Source organism: Aegilops tauschii, chromosome 4 (genome assembly GCF_002575655.3).
Source record: "Aegilops tauschii subsp. strangulata cultivar AL8/78 chromosome 4, Aet v6.0, whole genome shotgun sequence".
Classification (NCBI taxonomy): Eukaryota; Viridiplantae; Streptophyta; class Magnoliopsida; order Poales; family Poaceae; genus Aegilops; species Aegilops tauschii.
In genome coordinates this window covers 515,774,612-515,792,183 of record NC_053038.3, presented here as the reverse complement: position 1 = coordinate 515,792,183, position 17,572 = coordinate 515,774,612, and the positions used below count along the sequence as shown (strand labels likewise).

At 42.6% G+C, this 17,572-nt stretch overlaps 2 protein-coding genes across 2 annotated transcripts; both read right to left on the bottom strand.

The window, feature by feature from the left end:
- Nucleotides 1-2,630: 2,630 nt before the first annotated feature.
- On the bottom strand, nucleotides 2,631-5,153 carry LOC109762609 (stem 28 kDa glycoprotein). Its single transcript, XM_020321483.3, has 2 exons — nucleotides 4,676-5,153; nucleotides 2,631-3,201 (listed from the first exon to the last, which is right to left on the bottom strand). The coding sequence occupies exons 1-2, from the start codon at nucleotides 5,107-5,109 to the stop codon at nucleotides 2,817-2,819; spliced, it is 819 nt and encodes a 272-aa protein (XP_020177072.1). The 5' UTR covers nucleotides 5,110-5,153; the 3' UTR covers nucleotides 2,631-2,816.
- A 2,136-nt stretch (nucleotides 5,154-7,289) lies between these two features.
- On the bottom strand, nucleotides 7,290-10,326 carry LOC109762644 (stem 28 kDa glycoprotein). The gene is made up of 2 exons (XM_020321516.4): nucleotides 9,380-10,326; nucleotides 7,290-7,910 (listed from the first exon to the last, which is right to left on the bottom strand). The coding sequence occupies exons 1-2, from the start codon at nucleotides 9,541-9,543 to the stop codon at nucleotides 7,526-7,528; spliced, it is 549 nt and encodes a 182-aa protein (XP_020177105.4). The 5' UTR covers nucleotides 9,544-10,326; the 3' UTR covers nucleotides 7,290-7,525.
- Nucleotides 10,327-17,572: the final 7,246 nt, after the last annotated feature.

Below are 17,572 nucleotides of genomic sequence, written 5' to 3'. Positions count from 1 at the left end.
TTTAAATTTCATAGGACGGGGTATGATTTACTTTAGATCGCGATGCATTAGTTCGTTTGTCGCATTACAAATACAAGATTCTGAAAAAGGATGAAGTTCTACACAACTATTATCTAAGGAATAGTGTTGTAGCATGTAACCATACACAAGATGTTCTGACTTCTGACATCCTCATACATACTTACTATTGTTATGGAGATTCTTTTTTAGAAACACCACTTTATTCATACTCATAACAATTATATATACACTTATTTGGACCTAAGATCCAAGAAAATACAAAGTAGCTCATGTGACTAAGAATTACAATGAAATCTCTTGGAAACACCTTCTTTGCGGTATCAATCTTAGCTCGAAGAAATACTTCAAAGACTTCAGTAAAGATGCTGCAATTAGACTGGACCAACGATGTTGTCACTCTTTCACCCGCACAAACATTGCCAATAATGGTTTTTGAAAGCGTCTTGAGTCGCCCATCTAAAAAGATGGGTAGCCTTGATCGATAAACGTACTTGGGCCGGGGCTGATCCCCTAGAAGTGCAGGTCGTCAAATCACTATATCTTTATCATGGTGTCGATAAAAGATTTTACCTCCACAAATAATCAAACCAACAAAAAAGCTTGACACATCAACATAAACTCATCAGATCTGAATAGTCGAATCAGCGAGGACAAAAAACTCTCTAACCTCATGGCACTGCCAAAAAAACGAGAGGAAATTTATTCTCACAAAACTATAAAGATCACTTGACTTTGACGAAGAACATAGAGGTCTAATCTGGCTGTGTTTTTTGGTTATTAGCAATCTTGTTTTGTTGAAGTGTGTTACTACATAGTATTCCATTGAGTGTTTTTTATCGCTTCATAGTGTATTGATGAAAGTGCAAAAAACATGCAAGTGTATGATATTCTTTTGCGATGCAATTTTAAGTGATATGCTATTGATAGCTGAACACGCTCAAACACTCCATGTCAAGAAACGAATCATGTCGTACAAAGATGGCCGAAAGAAAAAGGTTGCAGAGACCCTCTCTAGAGTGGGCTGATGTAGAGGGATGATACAACGGTGCTAGCTCTGAACCTTTTTAAAAACGGAGGCAAACTATTTGTATCATTCTATTAGTTAAGGGAGAGACAAAGACAGGCCAACAATGAAACGCTAAATTAATAGAACGGGGTACTCTTCCGACATAATGTTTCCCAAATCCTTTGCTCCAGCCTTGACCAATTTTGCCGCCTCATTTTTAATCTTTGCAAGGATAATTTTTGGCAGCGCTTAAATACCTTGGAAGACACACACATCTGTTCCGTTCCAAATCGTCCAAGCAACTATCATAGTGAGGCTTAACTTTTCTTGCTTCCCATAGCCTTTCTCTCTTGATTTGTGGTGGCAACCTGTTTAGACAACCATCCCTTGGTTGCCTCTGCAGTCTCACGCGATGGGCGTTTGGTAACCCGCCAACGACGACCCTTCCTCGAACGGTTCAAAATGGGCCCATTGATGGAGGGGCGCAAAAAAGGGTCATTCTTTAGTAGTGACATCATATATGTGATAATAATACATGTACCTCTGATATTAGTTCCACCATCAATAATATTTGGTAAAAAAATGCACCATCAAAAGTACAAGATACAAGTTAAGAAGACCGAATGTTAATATCTAAACATTCAATTGCGACGATCTTTAGTAGGAGACCGATGGGACGCATGGCTACATCTGACGCGGAGGTTGATGAACGTTCACCTCTCTGATGAGCCAGATACTATTCACTAGAGATTAACTATGAACGGGATCTTCTCAATGAAATCTATGTACGTACACCTAATTGACTTTGGTCTGATTCTGAAATCGATACATATTTGGAAGATTAAAGTGCCGTTAAGAATCAAAGTCTTTATGTGGTTTGTTCACAAGAGGTGATTCTGAATAAGGATTACTTGGCAAAGCGTAGTTGTCAACGATGCTCCTTTTTTTTATCAAGATGAAGCTATTAAACACCTCTTTCTCGATTTTCCGCTGGCCAAACTATTATGACGTTCAATTCATATAGCCTTTAATATCACCGCTTCAAATAATATTCACACATTATTTGGGACGTGGCTAAATGGAGTTGATCCAAATACTACGAGGCATATTCGGATAGGAGTATGCGTATTACTTTGGACTATATGGAACTGCAGAAATGATATGGGTTTTAACAGATAAACATGTATAAACTTTTTGCAGGTTATTTACAGGGCCACTACTTGGATCCGTACATAGCCGTTACTCACTTCTGCGGAAGTCAGGGAGCCTTTGGTTATTGGGTCTACCCGATGAGAGGTGGTAGCTCGGGATATCTACAATCGGTTTGGATGGTGGTCCAGTACTAGGCTAGGTGTTTAGTCATCTTGTCCAATTTTCACCGGTTGTGTCAACTTTTACCTTCTTTCATTATTTTTTTTAGCTCCGAGCAAGCTTGTACTAGACCGCGGACTTTTCAGATACTTTGCTTAATAAAAGGGCTGCATGCATCATTCTGATGCAGAGGTCGGGCGTGATCCTCCTTTCCTAAAAAAAAAGTTAAGAAGAAGAACACAACAATAGCCCATGGATTTCTCGCAAAACAAAACAGTGGACCATGGATCAATTGATTAAAGAACATGCAACTTCTCCACGAACACATTCATAATAGCATTTAATCTCAAGTTCTCGACAATGGAAATGAACGAAGCAACAACTGGGGAGGGATTATTGGCTAAACATGAATATAACTAAGAGCATGGAGCTTATTCGATCGAGAAATCAATGACGGCATGCCCGAGCCGGAGGCAGCCTAGCCGATGTAGTACATGGGGTCTGGCAGCTTGAAAGTGCGGGCGCCCTCAGGCGCGCCGAGGATGTCACTCCACTGGTCGCCGATATTGCCGACGATGACGTACCCGGCGTCCTGCAGCTTCTGCCTCTCGCCGGACTTGTAGGTCACTGCGGAGCCCTTGAAGCCGGGCTGCTTCAGCAGCAGGTTCATCCACCCGGAGATGCCCTGGCGGCGGAGGTTGGTGACGGTGATGGCCCTCTGGTCCTCGGTCCGGCCGGTGAGGAACACTGGCTTGATACCGACCGAGCGCAGCTTGTTGTACAACCGCTTCGTCTCCGGCAGCGCGGGCGCGCTCCCCTCCCGCACGTATGCGTTGAAGCTCGTCGCGTTGAACGGTGTAGCCCTGCACTCACATGTGTATGAAGATATATTAGTGGCAGATTCAACTACATCAGCTGCTAGCAATTATGCATACCGAAGAAACACAGTGTGTGACCTAACAGTCAAGTGGATGAGCGGTAACTAAACCCAAGCTCTGCATCTGTACGTAAGGCACGTGCATGAGCAGTACGTAGTTGTGGACTAACGAGACTGATGATAAATTAAGTTGGCCATGTGGAGCGTATAAATCAATGAATGACACGGCGAGGTCCTACTCCAGCATCATCACGCTACTCTTTTGCTGGACCAAGAACGAACGCCAAACATAATCACTAGTTGTGGTATTTAATCTCATCGTGCACAGCTTTGTATGCAGCAGCACAGCTTTGTTGATTCCTTTGATAAATTAGGTCTACCGTTTGCAACGTTATTGCAAAGTTTCGGCTTTCAACAAAAAAGGTTAGCTTTGTCATGAGTGTGGTGAGGCAAAGTTACTCTAACTCCTCGATTAGTTAGATATGTTGTGATAAGCTGTTCATCCTACTTTTCTCGGACGCGCTTGTATGCTTTTATGTTTCCTTTTTCTAGCCGTTCAGTGTAGATCCTCTTTAAATTCTTAGGCCAAGGTATGATTTACTTTAAAATCACGATGCGTTAGTTCATTCATCACATTAATAATATATACAAGGTACTTAATCATAGTTTTGAACTAAACCTTTCGCATCAACTTGGCTAGATATGATCTAGGCTTCTACTACGTTTCCAGTTAATTTCCATTTCGTTTCAAGAGAATCATCTGAACTAATAGGGAAATATAGTGTTCCAACTCAACCCCCCCCCCCTCCCCCCAAAACGAATATTAGTGTTGCAGCGTATGTAACAATGCACAGGACGTTCTGACTTCTTACATCTTATTAAATAAGTATTATCCATCTAAACTCAATTAAGCATAAATAGTTAGAAGGTATGGGTTGATAAGGACGCTTGAAAAATAAACCGTCCGATAAAGTTGCTAGCCAAGTGGACAACAGATAAGGTCCTACTCCGGCCACCACATACACATGCACATCACAGCACACATCTCTATATCTAACTGTAGTTCTAGTATAGTATGTTTCCCTCTTGTTTTAATCTGTTGATCACTCATACGAGGGACATATATATGGTCCTGCTGGCTGTCTCTGTGACTGATTAATTTGAGGTGACCAGCAATGATGATGTCCAACTGTCCAACACGTCCAAGTAATACATTTCTACATTTCCACTTTTAGTCTCCCTTGTTTTTTCTTTTTCATTCATTAGAGATCTTACGATGCCACATTGTTATTCTAGCTAGTCAGTTGATTTTAATTAACGAGGTCTAGTCAGATTTTTAGTTTATTTGAATGAAAAGATGAGTGCAAGTCCCTGCTCAGATGCACCTGCAATAGATAGCAAGTATAATGCACTACACATAGCATCAGTAGTGTGTATGTATACAATCGAGTAGTACGTACCCGAAGCCGTGCTTGGCGTAGTAGGGGAGGTTGGAGAGGGTGGTCTCGTCGATGTCGAAGACCCAGACCTCCTTGCCGTTGCCGGTGAGCTTGAGGGAGTCGACGTAGGCGAGGGCCTGGTCGACGACGACCTTGGAGTCGCGGCGGAAGTGGCTGCCGAGCATGTAGTGGCCAACGTACCCCTCGCAGCTGGCGGGCACGGTCTTCCAGTCCCGCACGTTGTGCGCCTCCACGCCCAGCACCCAGCTGTCGCACGCCACTCCGGCGTGCTTGCCGGAGCCCAGCAGCGGCCGCAGCGCGTGGATCAATGGTGCCACCACCGCCTCGTCCATGGACGTCGGCATGCGGATGTTGGCCTCCCACGCGCCGCAGGAGGCCACGAGGAGAGCCGTGGCGACGAGGAGGAGGAGCGTCGTCGTCCTAGCCATCGCCATTTCTAGCTACTCTTTGGTGATTGCTGAGGTGCAAATAGTGTGGGGTGGCTAGCTCCTTAAATAGGAAGGGAAGAGAAGGAAAGCCGCAAGGATCGATCCTACACACGGCGTGTGCGTGAGCGTGAGCTTGAGGTAAATTAACTGACAATACAAAAGAGGGAGGGGGTTGGTGTCATGCATATGATAATGATACCTAGGGGTCGCTTTCAGAGCGTGGGACACGAGCGTCGTTGTCGTCGACGCGGAGAGGACTGATGTGATCCGATCTTGATGCTGTTAGTCCAATAATTCAGCTCATTATAGCATGCATACGTACCATGCAGATCACTTGTTCTGATTCACTGCATGCTACATTTTCTATGAAATGCAGTACAAGAAAATCCCTAGAAAGAAATTCCTATAGGGTTCAATCTTACAAATCAAATAACCAATACAGGAAAAATTATTATGGGTCACAATCCTCCTTTTTTTTTAATGAAAATCCTCTTAACCAAAGAGGCCTATAATTTTGCTACTCTCCACTATTTTGGAGTATTTAATTTTTATGCAGCTCACTCACCCACCTTGTCTTTATTTAATAACTCACCCACTCTCTTTGTGACTCGTGAGTGAGAATGCATAGTTGTGCAGCAGCTCAGCATTGTGGATTTCTTAAAAAAAAAAATAGATCTACCATTGCAGCTTTATTACACAGTTCCGGCTTTCAACAAAAGGTCTACTTTGTCATGATTGTGGCCAAACAAAGTTATTCGAACCCCTCTATTAGTGAGATGACCTATGAATTGATAATTTGTTCATCTTTTTTTCCAGACACGCTTGTATACTCTTATGTTTCTTTTTCTAGCCGCCCCGTGTAGATTCACTTTTAATTTCTTAGGACGAGGTATGATTACTTTTAAGTCGCATTAGCTTGTTCATCACATGGTTTGCAGAAAAGGAGAAAGTTATGCCCAGCTAGTTAATCTAAGGAATAGTGGTGTAGCATGTAACCATGCACAAGATATTCGGACTTCTAACATCCTCATACATACCTTTTCTTTTGTGGAGATTCATCAGAAAGTATCACCAGTCTAACTAACGATTTCATTTTTTGGTTGTTCACAAATTTGGTCTTATTTCGAAGTGTCATATAATGTTTCATTGAGTTTCTCTATTGTTTTAAAGTCTATCATAATATCTCGTTGATTTTTTTATTGCTGCATTAAAGTGCACAAAACATGCAAGTGTATGTTCTTTTTTTTGCAATGTAAATTTAAGTGATATGTTTTTGAGAGCTGAATGTTAAACACTAAAACACCCGATGTTAAGACACTAATCACGTCGTACAAAAAGGCCCGAGAGAACACGGTTGCTGACGCTCTCTCTAGAGTGGGTTGGTGTAAATGGATGTTACAACTTTGCAAGCTAGCTACGAGCTTTTTTTTAAAGGAGGCAAACTATTTGTCTCGTTCCATTAATTAAGAGAGATTTAGAACAAGATCAACCGAAAAAAAGATAGGCTAACAACGAAAGGATGAAATAATAGAATGGGGCTACTCTTCCGGCATAATTTTTCCCAAATCCTTTGCCCCGGCCTTGATCCATGTTGCCACCTTATTTAATGTATGCAAGGATGATGTTTGCCATGGTTGAAATACCTTGGAAGACATGCGTATTTCTTTCGTTCCAAATCGTCCAATTAATAGCATAGTTAGCGTTTCCATATCCTTCCTCTTATGATTCTTGTTGGACACCTGTTTAGACCAACATTCCTTGATCGAGGTGTCCACACTCTAGGATTTGATCTCCAAAGAGACCAAGCCAGTCTCTAATCTAGCTCTGAACTCTATTGAAACCTTACATACAATACATATGCACACAACATGCAAGACACAAGAACAACGTCATAATCGTTAGTTGTACACTATCAGTGGACACAACCCGTCATCTATGTGGGCGCTTGGTTGCCTCTCCTGACCGGTGTTTGGTGGTCCGCCAATTATGATCCCTTCCTCCAATGGGCCAAAATGGGCCCATTAGTGGAGGGGTTCATGATATATGTGACAATATTATGTACCTCTAATATTAGTTACACCATCAACAATGTTTAGTAGAAAAAATACACCATCAGCAGTACAAGATCCAAGTTAAGAAGAACAACACATCTAACAATAATATAGCCCATGGATTCTCGGAAAAAATAGCAGTGGACAATGGATGCATTGATTAAGCAACATGCAGCTTTCCCGGAAAATGTCTAATACATAATAATTCATCTCAAGTTCTCAACAATGGAAATTAACCAAGCAACAGGAGGGGGGGGGGGGGGGGGGGGGGGGGGGGACGATTATTGACGAAGCATATGCATATGATTAAGAGCATGGAGTTTATTCGTGGATCCAAGACTGAGGAGCAATCAATGGTGGCAGGAACCGGTCTAGCCGATGTAGTACATGGGGTCGGGGAGCTTGAAGGTGCGGGCACCCTCGGGCGCGCCGAGGATGTCGCTCCACTGATCACCGATGTTGCCGACGATGACGTACCCGGCATCCTGCAGCTTCTGCCTCTTGCCGGACTTGTAGGTCACCGCGGAGCCATTGAAGCCGGGCTGCTTCAGCAGCAGGTTCATCCAGCCGGAGATCCCCTGGCGGCGCAGGTTGGTGACGGTGATGGCCCTCTGGTCCTCGGTCCGTCCGGTGAGGAACACCGGCTTGATGCCGACCGAGCGCAGCTTGTTGTACAACCTCTTAGTCTCTGGCAGCGCTGGCGCGCTCCCCTCCAGCACATTCGCGTTGAAGCTCGTCGCGTTGAACGGTGTAGCCCTGCAGGCACATGTATATGAAGATAGATTAATGGCAGATTCAACTACATCAGCTGCTAGCAATTATGCATACCGAAGAAACCAAATGGCCAAGTGGATGAGCAGTACTTAAACCTAATGCTCTGTATCTCTACGTAATGCACATGCATGGGCAGTACAGTACGTATTGTGGACGAACGAGACTGTTGGTAAATAAAGTTGGCCAAATGGAGGGTATAAAATCAATGAATATGACACAGCGAGGTCGTACTCCGGCATCATCACGCTACTGTTTTGCTGGACCAAGAACAAGTGCCAAACTTACTCACTACTACTACTTGTAGTATTTAACCTAATCGTGCACAGCTTTGTATGCAGCAGCTCAGCTTTGTTGATTCCTTTGATCAAATAGGTTTACCATTGCAGCTTTCTCAAAAAAAAAAAGGTTTACCATTGCAGCCTTATATATTGCAACTGAGTTTCGGCTTTCAACAACAAAAGGTTAGTTTTGTCATGATTGTGGTGAAGCAAAGTTATTGGAAACCCTCGATTAGTTAGATGTACACCTGTTCGTTTTTATTTCTTTTCTAGGACACGCTTGTAAACCTTTTATGTTTCTTTTTTCTAGCCGGCCACTGTAGATTCACTTTAAATTTCTTACGGTAAGGTATGATTTCCTTTAAATCGCAATGCACAGCTCCTTCGTCACATTAAAAAAACATGTATGGAAGTTATACACAGCTAGTTAAGTAATCATAGTTTCGAACTAAACAGTTAGCTTCATCTTGGGCTAGATATGATCTAGCAGACTTCTCCTACATTTTGGCTCAAGAGAATCTTCTTAACTAAGGAACAGTATTGTAGCATATGTAACTATGGCAAGATGTTCTGACTTCTTACATCTTGTAAAATAAGTATTATTGGTCTAAACTCAATTAGCATAACATATCTAGAAAGTGTGTTCATAAGGACGGCCGAAAAATAAATCTGTTGATAAAGTAGCCAAGTGGACAACAGACATGGTCCTACTCCGGTCATCACATGCCCATGCCCATGCCAATCACATCACATCTCTATATCTAAAAACTGTATAGTATGTTTTCCTCCCTCTTGTTTTGTTGGGGACATATATATGGTCCTGCTGGGCTTCTCTGTGACTGTGATTAATTGGAGGTGACCAGCAATGATAATGTCCAAGTGTCCAGTCCAAAGCTAGTGATCAGTATATTCCTTTTTATATCCACTTCTAGTATCGCTTGCTTTCCCATTCTCATTCATTAGCTAGAGATCTTACGATGCCACAGTGTTATTCGTGTTTTTTCTTGTCTAACTAGTGAGTTGATTTTAAGTAACGAGGTCGAGTCAGATTTTTACTTCCTGTGAACGAAAAATCCCTGCTCAGATGCACCTGTAATAATTTGCAACTGCATGTATATATGTACGCATATATAGCATGGCGTGCACGTATGCATTCAATCGAGTAGTGCGTACCCGAAGCCGTGCTTGGCGTAGTAGGGGAGGTTGGAGAGGGTGGTCTCGTCGATGTCGAAGACCCACACCTCCTTGCCGTTGCCGGCGAGCTTGAGGCTGTCGACGTAGGCGAGGGCCTGGTCGATGACGATCTTGGAGTCACGGTGGAAGTGCTTACCGAGCATGTAGTGGCCGACGTAGCCCTCACAGCTGGCGGGCACCGTCTTCCAGTCCCGTACGTTGTTGGCGCCGCCTCGCCTCCTCGCAACGCCGCTTCTTCTTCCTCTTGGCTGTCTCACACAACTCTCTCTTTCTCTCTTCTATGGCTTCTCTCAACAACACACGAGAACACACACACCCGCACACATGCACCAAGGGAGAAACCAGTCGCTAGCTTTGCCAAGCGGTTCTCTCCTTGGTGAACACACTGACTACATTTTACCTCTAGCCTTCTCGACCTCTTATCTCATTTGTCTGGTCAGTGGTCACTTAAATAGTAGATACAAGACTCGCGCACGCACGCCGGCCATCACACCCGGCCACTAGTCGTACGTCCTCCATGCACTAACTAATCCTATCTACATGCACGTACAAACAGGCCTTATCCTTCTCCTAGCTAGAATCATTCCAGCAGCCACAAGACTCGGCTAACAACTTATGCATGCAGCCTAATCACTACTACATGCACGCCTGTGCCCGGCCCTTGCTCAACCTCCTCTTAACGGCCAAAGAAAACTAGGCCAACTCAATATGCACGTAGAGCCCCACGCTCCAGCCTTCGTCGCACTTGCCGCATCACACGCCCACGCTGCCTCGCGCAGCACTGCAGCCTCACGCTGCCATCGGCATCTCGCCATCATCGCCGTATCACACGACTCCTTGGCATCTCGCCTTCTCCGCACGCCTCCGCTGAAGCTTCGTCGGACAATCTAGTCCCTAGACAAACTAAGCTACATGCATAACGAAAAACAAAGAGTGTAGAGTGGCTAGCTCGTTAAATAGGAAGGGAAGAGAAGGGAAGCTCCATGGATCGATCCTAATACGGTGTGTGCGTGAGTGTGAGCTAAAGGTAAATTAACTGACAAAACAAAAGAGGGAGGGGGTTGGTGTCATATGGTAGCTAGGGCTCGCTTTCAAAGCGTGGGACACGCGCCTTGGGCCAATGTTTGGATTGAAGGAGAGTGTCGACAGGGATTGGATCGAGGTGGTCCGATCTTGATGCGGTTAGTCCAATAATTCAGTTCATTATAGCATGCATACGTGCCATCGAGATCTCTTTTCCTGATTTATCATAGGATTTCGCTACAAATCAAACAGTAGATTTTTTTTTAGCATGGCAGATCGAACATGCGAGATACCAAATTATATTGTCGCGAGGATGATAATTTCCTTTAACAAGCATGACAAATCTTTGTCATTTTAGTTTTTCGCCAGGAATTGGCATGCTTGCTAAAGCAAATTGTCATCCTCACGACAACATAATTTGCCATAAAAAGCTTTCGATTTGTCATGCTTAAAAATCTGATGTTGCATCTTTAGCATTCCCGTTTACCATATGTACTGCATAGTGTTACCATTCTTCACTCCATATATTTTATCCCCCACAAACAAATAAAAACTTCATATATTTTATGTCCTGGATTGCAAGGTAGAGAGTGACAGAAGGAGAAAGGGGGTTTGATGTCAATGACGGGGCCACATTTTGAGCGTGGAACCTGTCATGTGATATTTGAAAGGATTAGATGCATGGTTGTGATTTGAGGGGATAGATGTGTTTTTTTCTTCTTCTAAAAATTACTCATGTGATAGATGTGTTGGATATATTATAGATGAGTTCTTATTTTTATGATTTTTTTCCAGGGAGGGGGTCGGTGTCATTGGTGGGGTCGCATTCAGAGCGTGGAGCACGCCGGGTCCATATTTTGCAGGATTATTACACGGTTTTGATTGGTGGAGAGTCGATGGAGATATGATATTTCCTTTTAGGGATGACGGGGATATGATGTGATCCGATCGAGATGTGCTACTTTAATAATTCAGGTAACAATGACACACGTAGGGCGTAGCCAGGCCCAAGAAATGTGGACCATGGTCTGAGGTGTGGCGACATGATTCTTCAGTGATTGACAGTAGCATTGTTTGGCACTGTAGCTGTGAGGTTGGCCTGGGGCATCGCTCCGACCTGGCTACACTATACGTATAATGTAGATCTTACCTGGCTCGAACCGGGCCACACTATGTGATATTTGTAAGGCTTAGATGCATGTGGTTATGATTGGAGGGGCAAGATGTGTTGGATATATGAGCAAAATTCTATGCGATTTAATTAAAAAAAAATAGCGAAAAGAGCCTGATGAATATCCTAGGCATATTCAACAAGCCAACAAGACGATCTAGACATGCTATCTCATACAAAAAAAATGTCTATCTTGATTGCAAGTACTACAGACCAAATATGATCCCTAACAAAAGGGATAAGAACAATTACTGAGTCGGTGTAGCACCCTTCGTCGCAGCGGTGGCTGGCTAGTCCGGGGCCCTGGAGATGAAGCAGTTGATGCCGAGGGAGTGGGTGAAGCAGCAAGTAGTCATGCACACGCTCCCTAAAACATCCTTTGCCCTCACTCATGAAAGTCTTCGAGAGCGGAACTCACTCTCTTGGTGCGACCAGTGCATGCACCTTGCCAGGATGGGAAAAACCTAGAGGCAACCCAAATCATTGCAAGAGAAGGCTATGATCCTTAGGTTAGTGGTTACTTCTCTCTCCTTGAGGAACGATAGTTTGTAGACGAGTAGTAACTAAACCATAATGGGCGGGTGGTTGATTTTTCATCAACCTAGCTTTTCCTTCCTTAGTAAGATACCCCAGGACAACAAAATGGAAAGAACTTCGACATTTGGCATGGATACAAGCCCATCTCGACTCGTTCGCCGAGAACAATGAACGTGAAACGCTTGGAGATGCGGACAGCACATGAGGACCACATGAGTATCAATTCACTTCTCAATCTGTTAATAGAGGGTAGAAACTAAGTCCTATATCATCGTCATACTTTGGAACGGCATCTTATATCCCTGGTGGGTTTCGATGATTAATGAGAGGGTAGAAAACTAGGCATTATATTTGACCTAACTCCTCAATGTTGGACTAAAGTTCCACTACTTGTCATGCGTCAGTGGGCTTCTAGGATTTATTTTGAATTATTGTGATTTTTTAACTAGACTGGCACTATAATTCCAACATGATGTGTGATCCAATCTCGATGTAGAGTGCTCTGGAGATACTCAAATAATTCAGTTACTACATATGCCATGATCAGTACTCATTTTTCGTATATTTTTTACAAAAAAGTTATATTGATATTCTTAGATTTTTTTTGTTTAATATTTTGCACAACTAGTGTCAACTAGCTACACATCTAAGCACATCTTTGGATGTAGTTGGCACGGTGTAATGATTGGTGTGGCGCATAATGCGTTGACATCCCAATTATTACAAATTGATTGTAATTTGTCCCACTCAGTCCTGCTATCACTGGGTAATTCGTGTCACATTCTCCATATATAACCTCTAACTTGTATTCATTATGGAATTGCTAGTGCAGAATATTTTCGGTAAAAAGATAGAGCAAATATGCCATGATCTTGAAATTATTTCATCTCTTATTATGTTTATGTCTCCAACCAAATTAAACCAGTCGATTCATAACCAAAAAAAAGATAGGACAAGGAACCTTATCCCTTTAGTAAGTTCCATTTCATATTTCTGACTTATCATATTTATGTACAAGTCCCTTTGGTTCATGCTTGAGTCCTCCAACTTAACACAATGTTGCAATTTAGCACTTTGTCTTACCATATTTTCGAGTAAAGCCATTAGGCCCATTGGACTTTGAAGTTTAGCTGTTAGGTTAGTTGTTTTCAGCATTTTAACTATCTGGTTATTATTACTTATCTTTTGAGCTCTCTACTTTAGAACAAATAGACATCTAGACCTGCACATCTTTACAAATAATTACGCACCATTTTACATCATTTGAAACTACAATATAAGGTTGTGAAGTATTCATATATTGTACAGCTACACACTTTTCAACCATATATACGCTTTCGATGGATTTCACGCACCACGCCCACCCACACCAAAACCGATGGTACACTAGCGAACAACCAACCAACAGATATACCCTGAAAAAAGTAGCACGCCAAAGCACGCTTCTGCTCCTTCTTGCTCAAATGTTCGAATGTTAGATGAATAATGATATCATTTGTATGACGACTGAACGAAACTAGAAATTAAATTATGTTGTTCTAATTCTATACATGGATCTAAACAAGAGAGGACTAGTGTGCAAGAAATCAGGCATCTCGGTTTGTATGGATGTCCACATGCTTGTGACGGGCATTTGCAAGATGGTAGTGCACAATGATCCCGCTATAATATGGAGTGTTTTACACATGGGGATTGATAGGCCTCTATACAGTTAATGATATACTCCTCCATTCCAAAGTATAAATAGTATTTTTCTTGAAAAGTTAAACTTCCATATGTATTGACCAGGGTTATAAAGAAAAATACTAATATCTACAATACCAAATCAATACCATTTGGTTCATTATGAAAATATATTTTTATACTTTACTTGTTTGGTATTCTAGATGTTGTTATTTGTCCTATAAACCTAGTCACACATGCACATGCTTAACTTTCATGAAAAAATACACCATATATTTTGGAAGGGGGGAGCATGATGAATTACTAGCATGGTAAATTAGTTTTTTTTTTCAAATTTAGATGTCCAACGCATCCACGTATAGATTTTTTTTGGATCTAGATCTTTTCACTACCACACTTGGGGGTGGAACACTGATGCAGAGTTTTGACACATGGGTCTACACGGACCCAAATAAGAATTTAAATAAAAAATAAAAAATCAATTTTTTCTGTTTTTCTAACAAACATGATCTTGTGTTATATCATATGTGAAATTTCACGAGAAAATGGCTTTTGTGGACTTCGGGCAAAAAAATGATAACTACCAAAAGCTTCAAGAGTACCTTTTATATACTACTAGCACAAATGATCGTGCGTTACAACGGGAAACATTGTTACCCATCTCATGCATCCACGTATTCCCGTCTCTCCAGCCCTACTGTCCTCTTTCTCTCCCTCAAAGAGCTCCTCTAGTACTCTAGACAAGTAGCTGCAATCTTTCGTCCACCGCCATTAATTGCCCTCCACTTCCTGAATCTCAATATGCCCTGCGTGCAACCTCCTTTAATTATGTAGCAAGCCAATCCCAATATGCGCAGCGTGCAACCTTCTTTAATTATGCAGCAAGCCATTTAATTGCGCACCCCTTAATTAGACCACATAGGATGTTATATTCCTTCCTTCCTTTAGCGGCACTCTTTCTCTTCTTCTCACATCATCATCCTCATCTTCCGTTTATTTATTCCCAAGCCGACTTATTGGGTTCATAAATAACAGATAACTCCAAGACGTATATAAATTGGTGGTTTTGGTTCTAAGGCGACGAGGTGGTACTATTTAATGATAATAGAATAGCCAACTTACTGTGTTGATGGTTTTTAGGCCCCTTGGCTCACGTAGGGGACTGGCTCCATGTGGCTCAATCGAAGAAGAAAATGCGGAGCAGGCCCCTTGACTGCACGGTTTAGAGGTCCAGTCTGAAAAATTATTTATGCATGGACGAACAATTTTTTTAGTACCACCTGACGTAGGAACAGGAGAAGACAATTCAATACGGTGAATGGACCAAAAATTCAGAGAAATGCACTTCCCATTATTAGTAGGTATAGATTGACTTTGTTTTGTTTTCTCACAAAGAATACAACGAAAGTCATTCCTTCTCAAAATATTACATGTGAGTATAACACTAGACCATGTTTGTTATGAAAAAAGTTTCAGAAATGTTTGACCTTGTTGTTGTTTTTTTAATTTGGATAATGTGCATTGAAGATCCATTGGGTATTTCTGGATGGAACATGTTATATTTGGAAGGGTCAGATGCTTTTGGTTGGAGAATAAATGTGCATGATGTGTGTAGAGTACTCCGAGGATGCTCAAATAGTTCAAGTACTACATATGACATGATATGTGCTCATTTTTACTCATTTAATTTTGCCTATATTGATATTTTGTGTTCTTATTTTATATTTTAGACACTTAGTGTGGGTTTAATAGTAAACTAGCAACACTGCTAAGCATGATTTCCAATGCTGTTGGCACACTGTCATCGTTTGTGAGACGCATGATGCATCAACATCACAGTCATTATGAATCGGTTGTCTCTCTTTCGTAATCTCGCAATTACTATGTAACTTGTGTCATCATTCTCTATATACTGCCCCTACCAATTATACTTGTGATGGATTGCATAGTACTATGTTTAAAGATCTTCCATCTCTCATCCGGCTTATGTCTCCAACAAAAACAATCAAACCAATTGATTTGTAACCGCACAAAAGTTGAGACAAACATTATTCCTTAGTTGATTCCTAAAACCACAATGCAGGGAGGACTCCATTGCCACAAACCTAAGAACTATAGGTTGCGGGATCTTTCTGGAATAGAACACAACAAAAGGACAAGGTGAAACAAGCAATGTAAAGTATCATTGTTCGTATATAGAGTTTGTTGGACCAAATCTGTCACATTTACTAGATGCCCGCCCATCTATGTGTCGGCTCTTCAACCATATCTACTCTTCCATAGATCTCTCGCATGGCAGCCACATATACCAAAACCACAAAAACAATGACAGAAAAAGACCCTCGATCAAATGCACAACCAACAAATAAACCCTATAGAAAAAAAACTAGTGTGGCAAAGTGCGCTTCAGCTCCTAGTCTCATAGATGTTCGAATGTTAACTGAATAATGTTGGAAACATGCCCTAGAGGCAATAATAAAGTGGTTATTATTATATTTCCTTGTTCATGATAATTGTCTGTTGTTCATGCTATAATTGTATTAACCGGAAACAGTAATACATGTGTGAATGCATAGACCGTGATATGTCCCTAGTAAGCCTCTAGTTGACTAGCTCGTTGATCAATAGATGGTTGTGGTTTTCTGACCATGGACATTGGATGTCATTGATAACGGGATCACATCATTATGAGAATGATGTGATGGACAAGACCCAATCCTAAGCATAGCACAAGATCGTGTAGTTCGTTTTGCTAGAGCTTTTCTAATGTCAAGTATCGTTTCCTTAGACCATGAGATTGTGCAACTCCCGAATACCGTAGAAATGCTTTGGGTGTACCAAACGTCACAACGTAACTGGGTGGCTATAAAGGTGCACTACAGGTATCTCCGAAAGTGTCTGTTGGGTAGGCACGAATCAAGACTGGGATTTGTCACTCCGTATGACGGAGAGGTATCTCTGGGCCCACTCGGTAATGCATCATCATAATGAGCTCAATGTGACTAAGGAGTTAGTCATGGGATCATGCGTTACAGAACGAGTAAAGAGACTTTCCGGTAACGAGATTGAACGAGGTATGGGGATACCGACGATCGAATCTCGGGCAAGTAACATACCGATGGACAAAGGGAATTGCATACGGGATTGATTGAATCCCCGACATCGTGGTTCATCCGATGAGATCATCGTGGAACATGTGGGAGCCAACATGGGTATCTAGATCCCGTTGTTGGTTATTCGCCGGAGAGCGTCTCGGTCATGTCTGCATGGTTCCCGAATCCGTAGGGTCTAAACACTTAAGGTTCGGTGATGCTAGAGTTGTTATGGGAAATTGTATGTGGTTACCGAAGGTTGTTCGGAGTCCCGGATGAGATCCCGGACATCACGAGGAGTTCCGGAATGGTCCGGAGGTGAAGAATTATATATGGGAAGTCCAGTTTCAGTCACCGGAATGGTTTCAAGGGTTATCTGTATTCTACCGGGACCACCAAAAGGTGTCCGGGGGTCCACTGGGTGGGGCCACCTGCCCCTGGGGGACTTAATGGGCTGAACAAGGGTGGGAACCACCCCCCTAGTGGGCTGGTGTGCCCCCTCCCCCCCAAGGGCCCAAGGCGCCTAGGGTTGGAAACCCTAGGGGGTGGGGGCGCCTCCCATCAAACTTCGGGGGCAAGTCCCCCCCCCCCCTGCCTTCCCCTAGATGGGATCTAAGGGGGCCGGCCCCCTTTCCCCTTCACCCTATAAATAGACGGGGGTGGGAG

What these genes read in the sequence shown, in the direction of transcription:
- LOC109762609 (XM_020321483.3), bottom strand. Translation starts at nt 5,109, where the DNA reads ATGGCGATGGCTAGGACGACGACGCTCCTCCTCCTCGTCGCCACGGCT. An exon ending in TACGCCAAGCACGGCTTCGG is followed by an intron (nt 3,202 to 4,675) that starts GTACGTACTACT and finishes ATGTGAGTGCAG; the next exon opens with GGCTACACCGTTCAACGCGA.
- LOC109762644 (XM_020321516.4), bottom strand. Translation starts at nt 9,543, where the DNA reads ATGCTCGGTAAGCACTTCCACCGTGACTCCAAGATCGTCATCGACCAG. An exon ending in TACGCCAAGCACGGCTTCGG is followed by an intron (nt 7,911 to 9,379) that starts GTACGCACTACT and finishes ATGTGCCTGCAG; the next exon opens with GGCTACACCGTTCAACGCGA.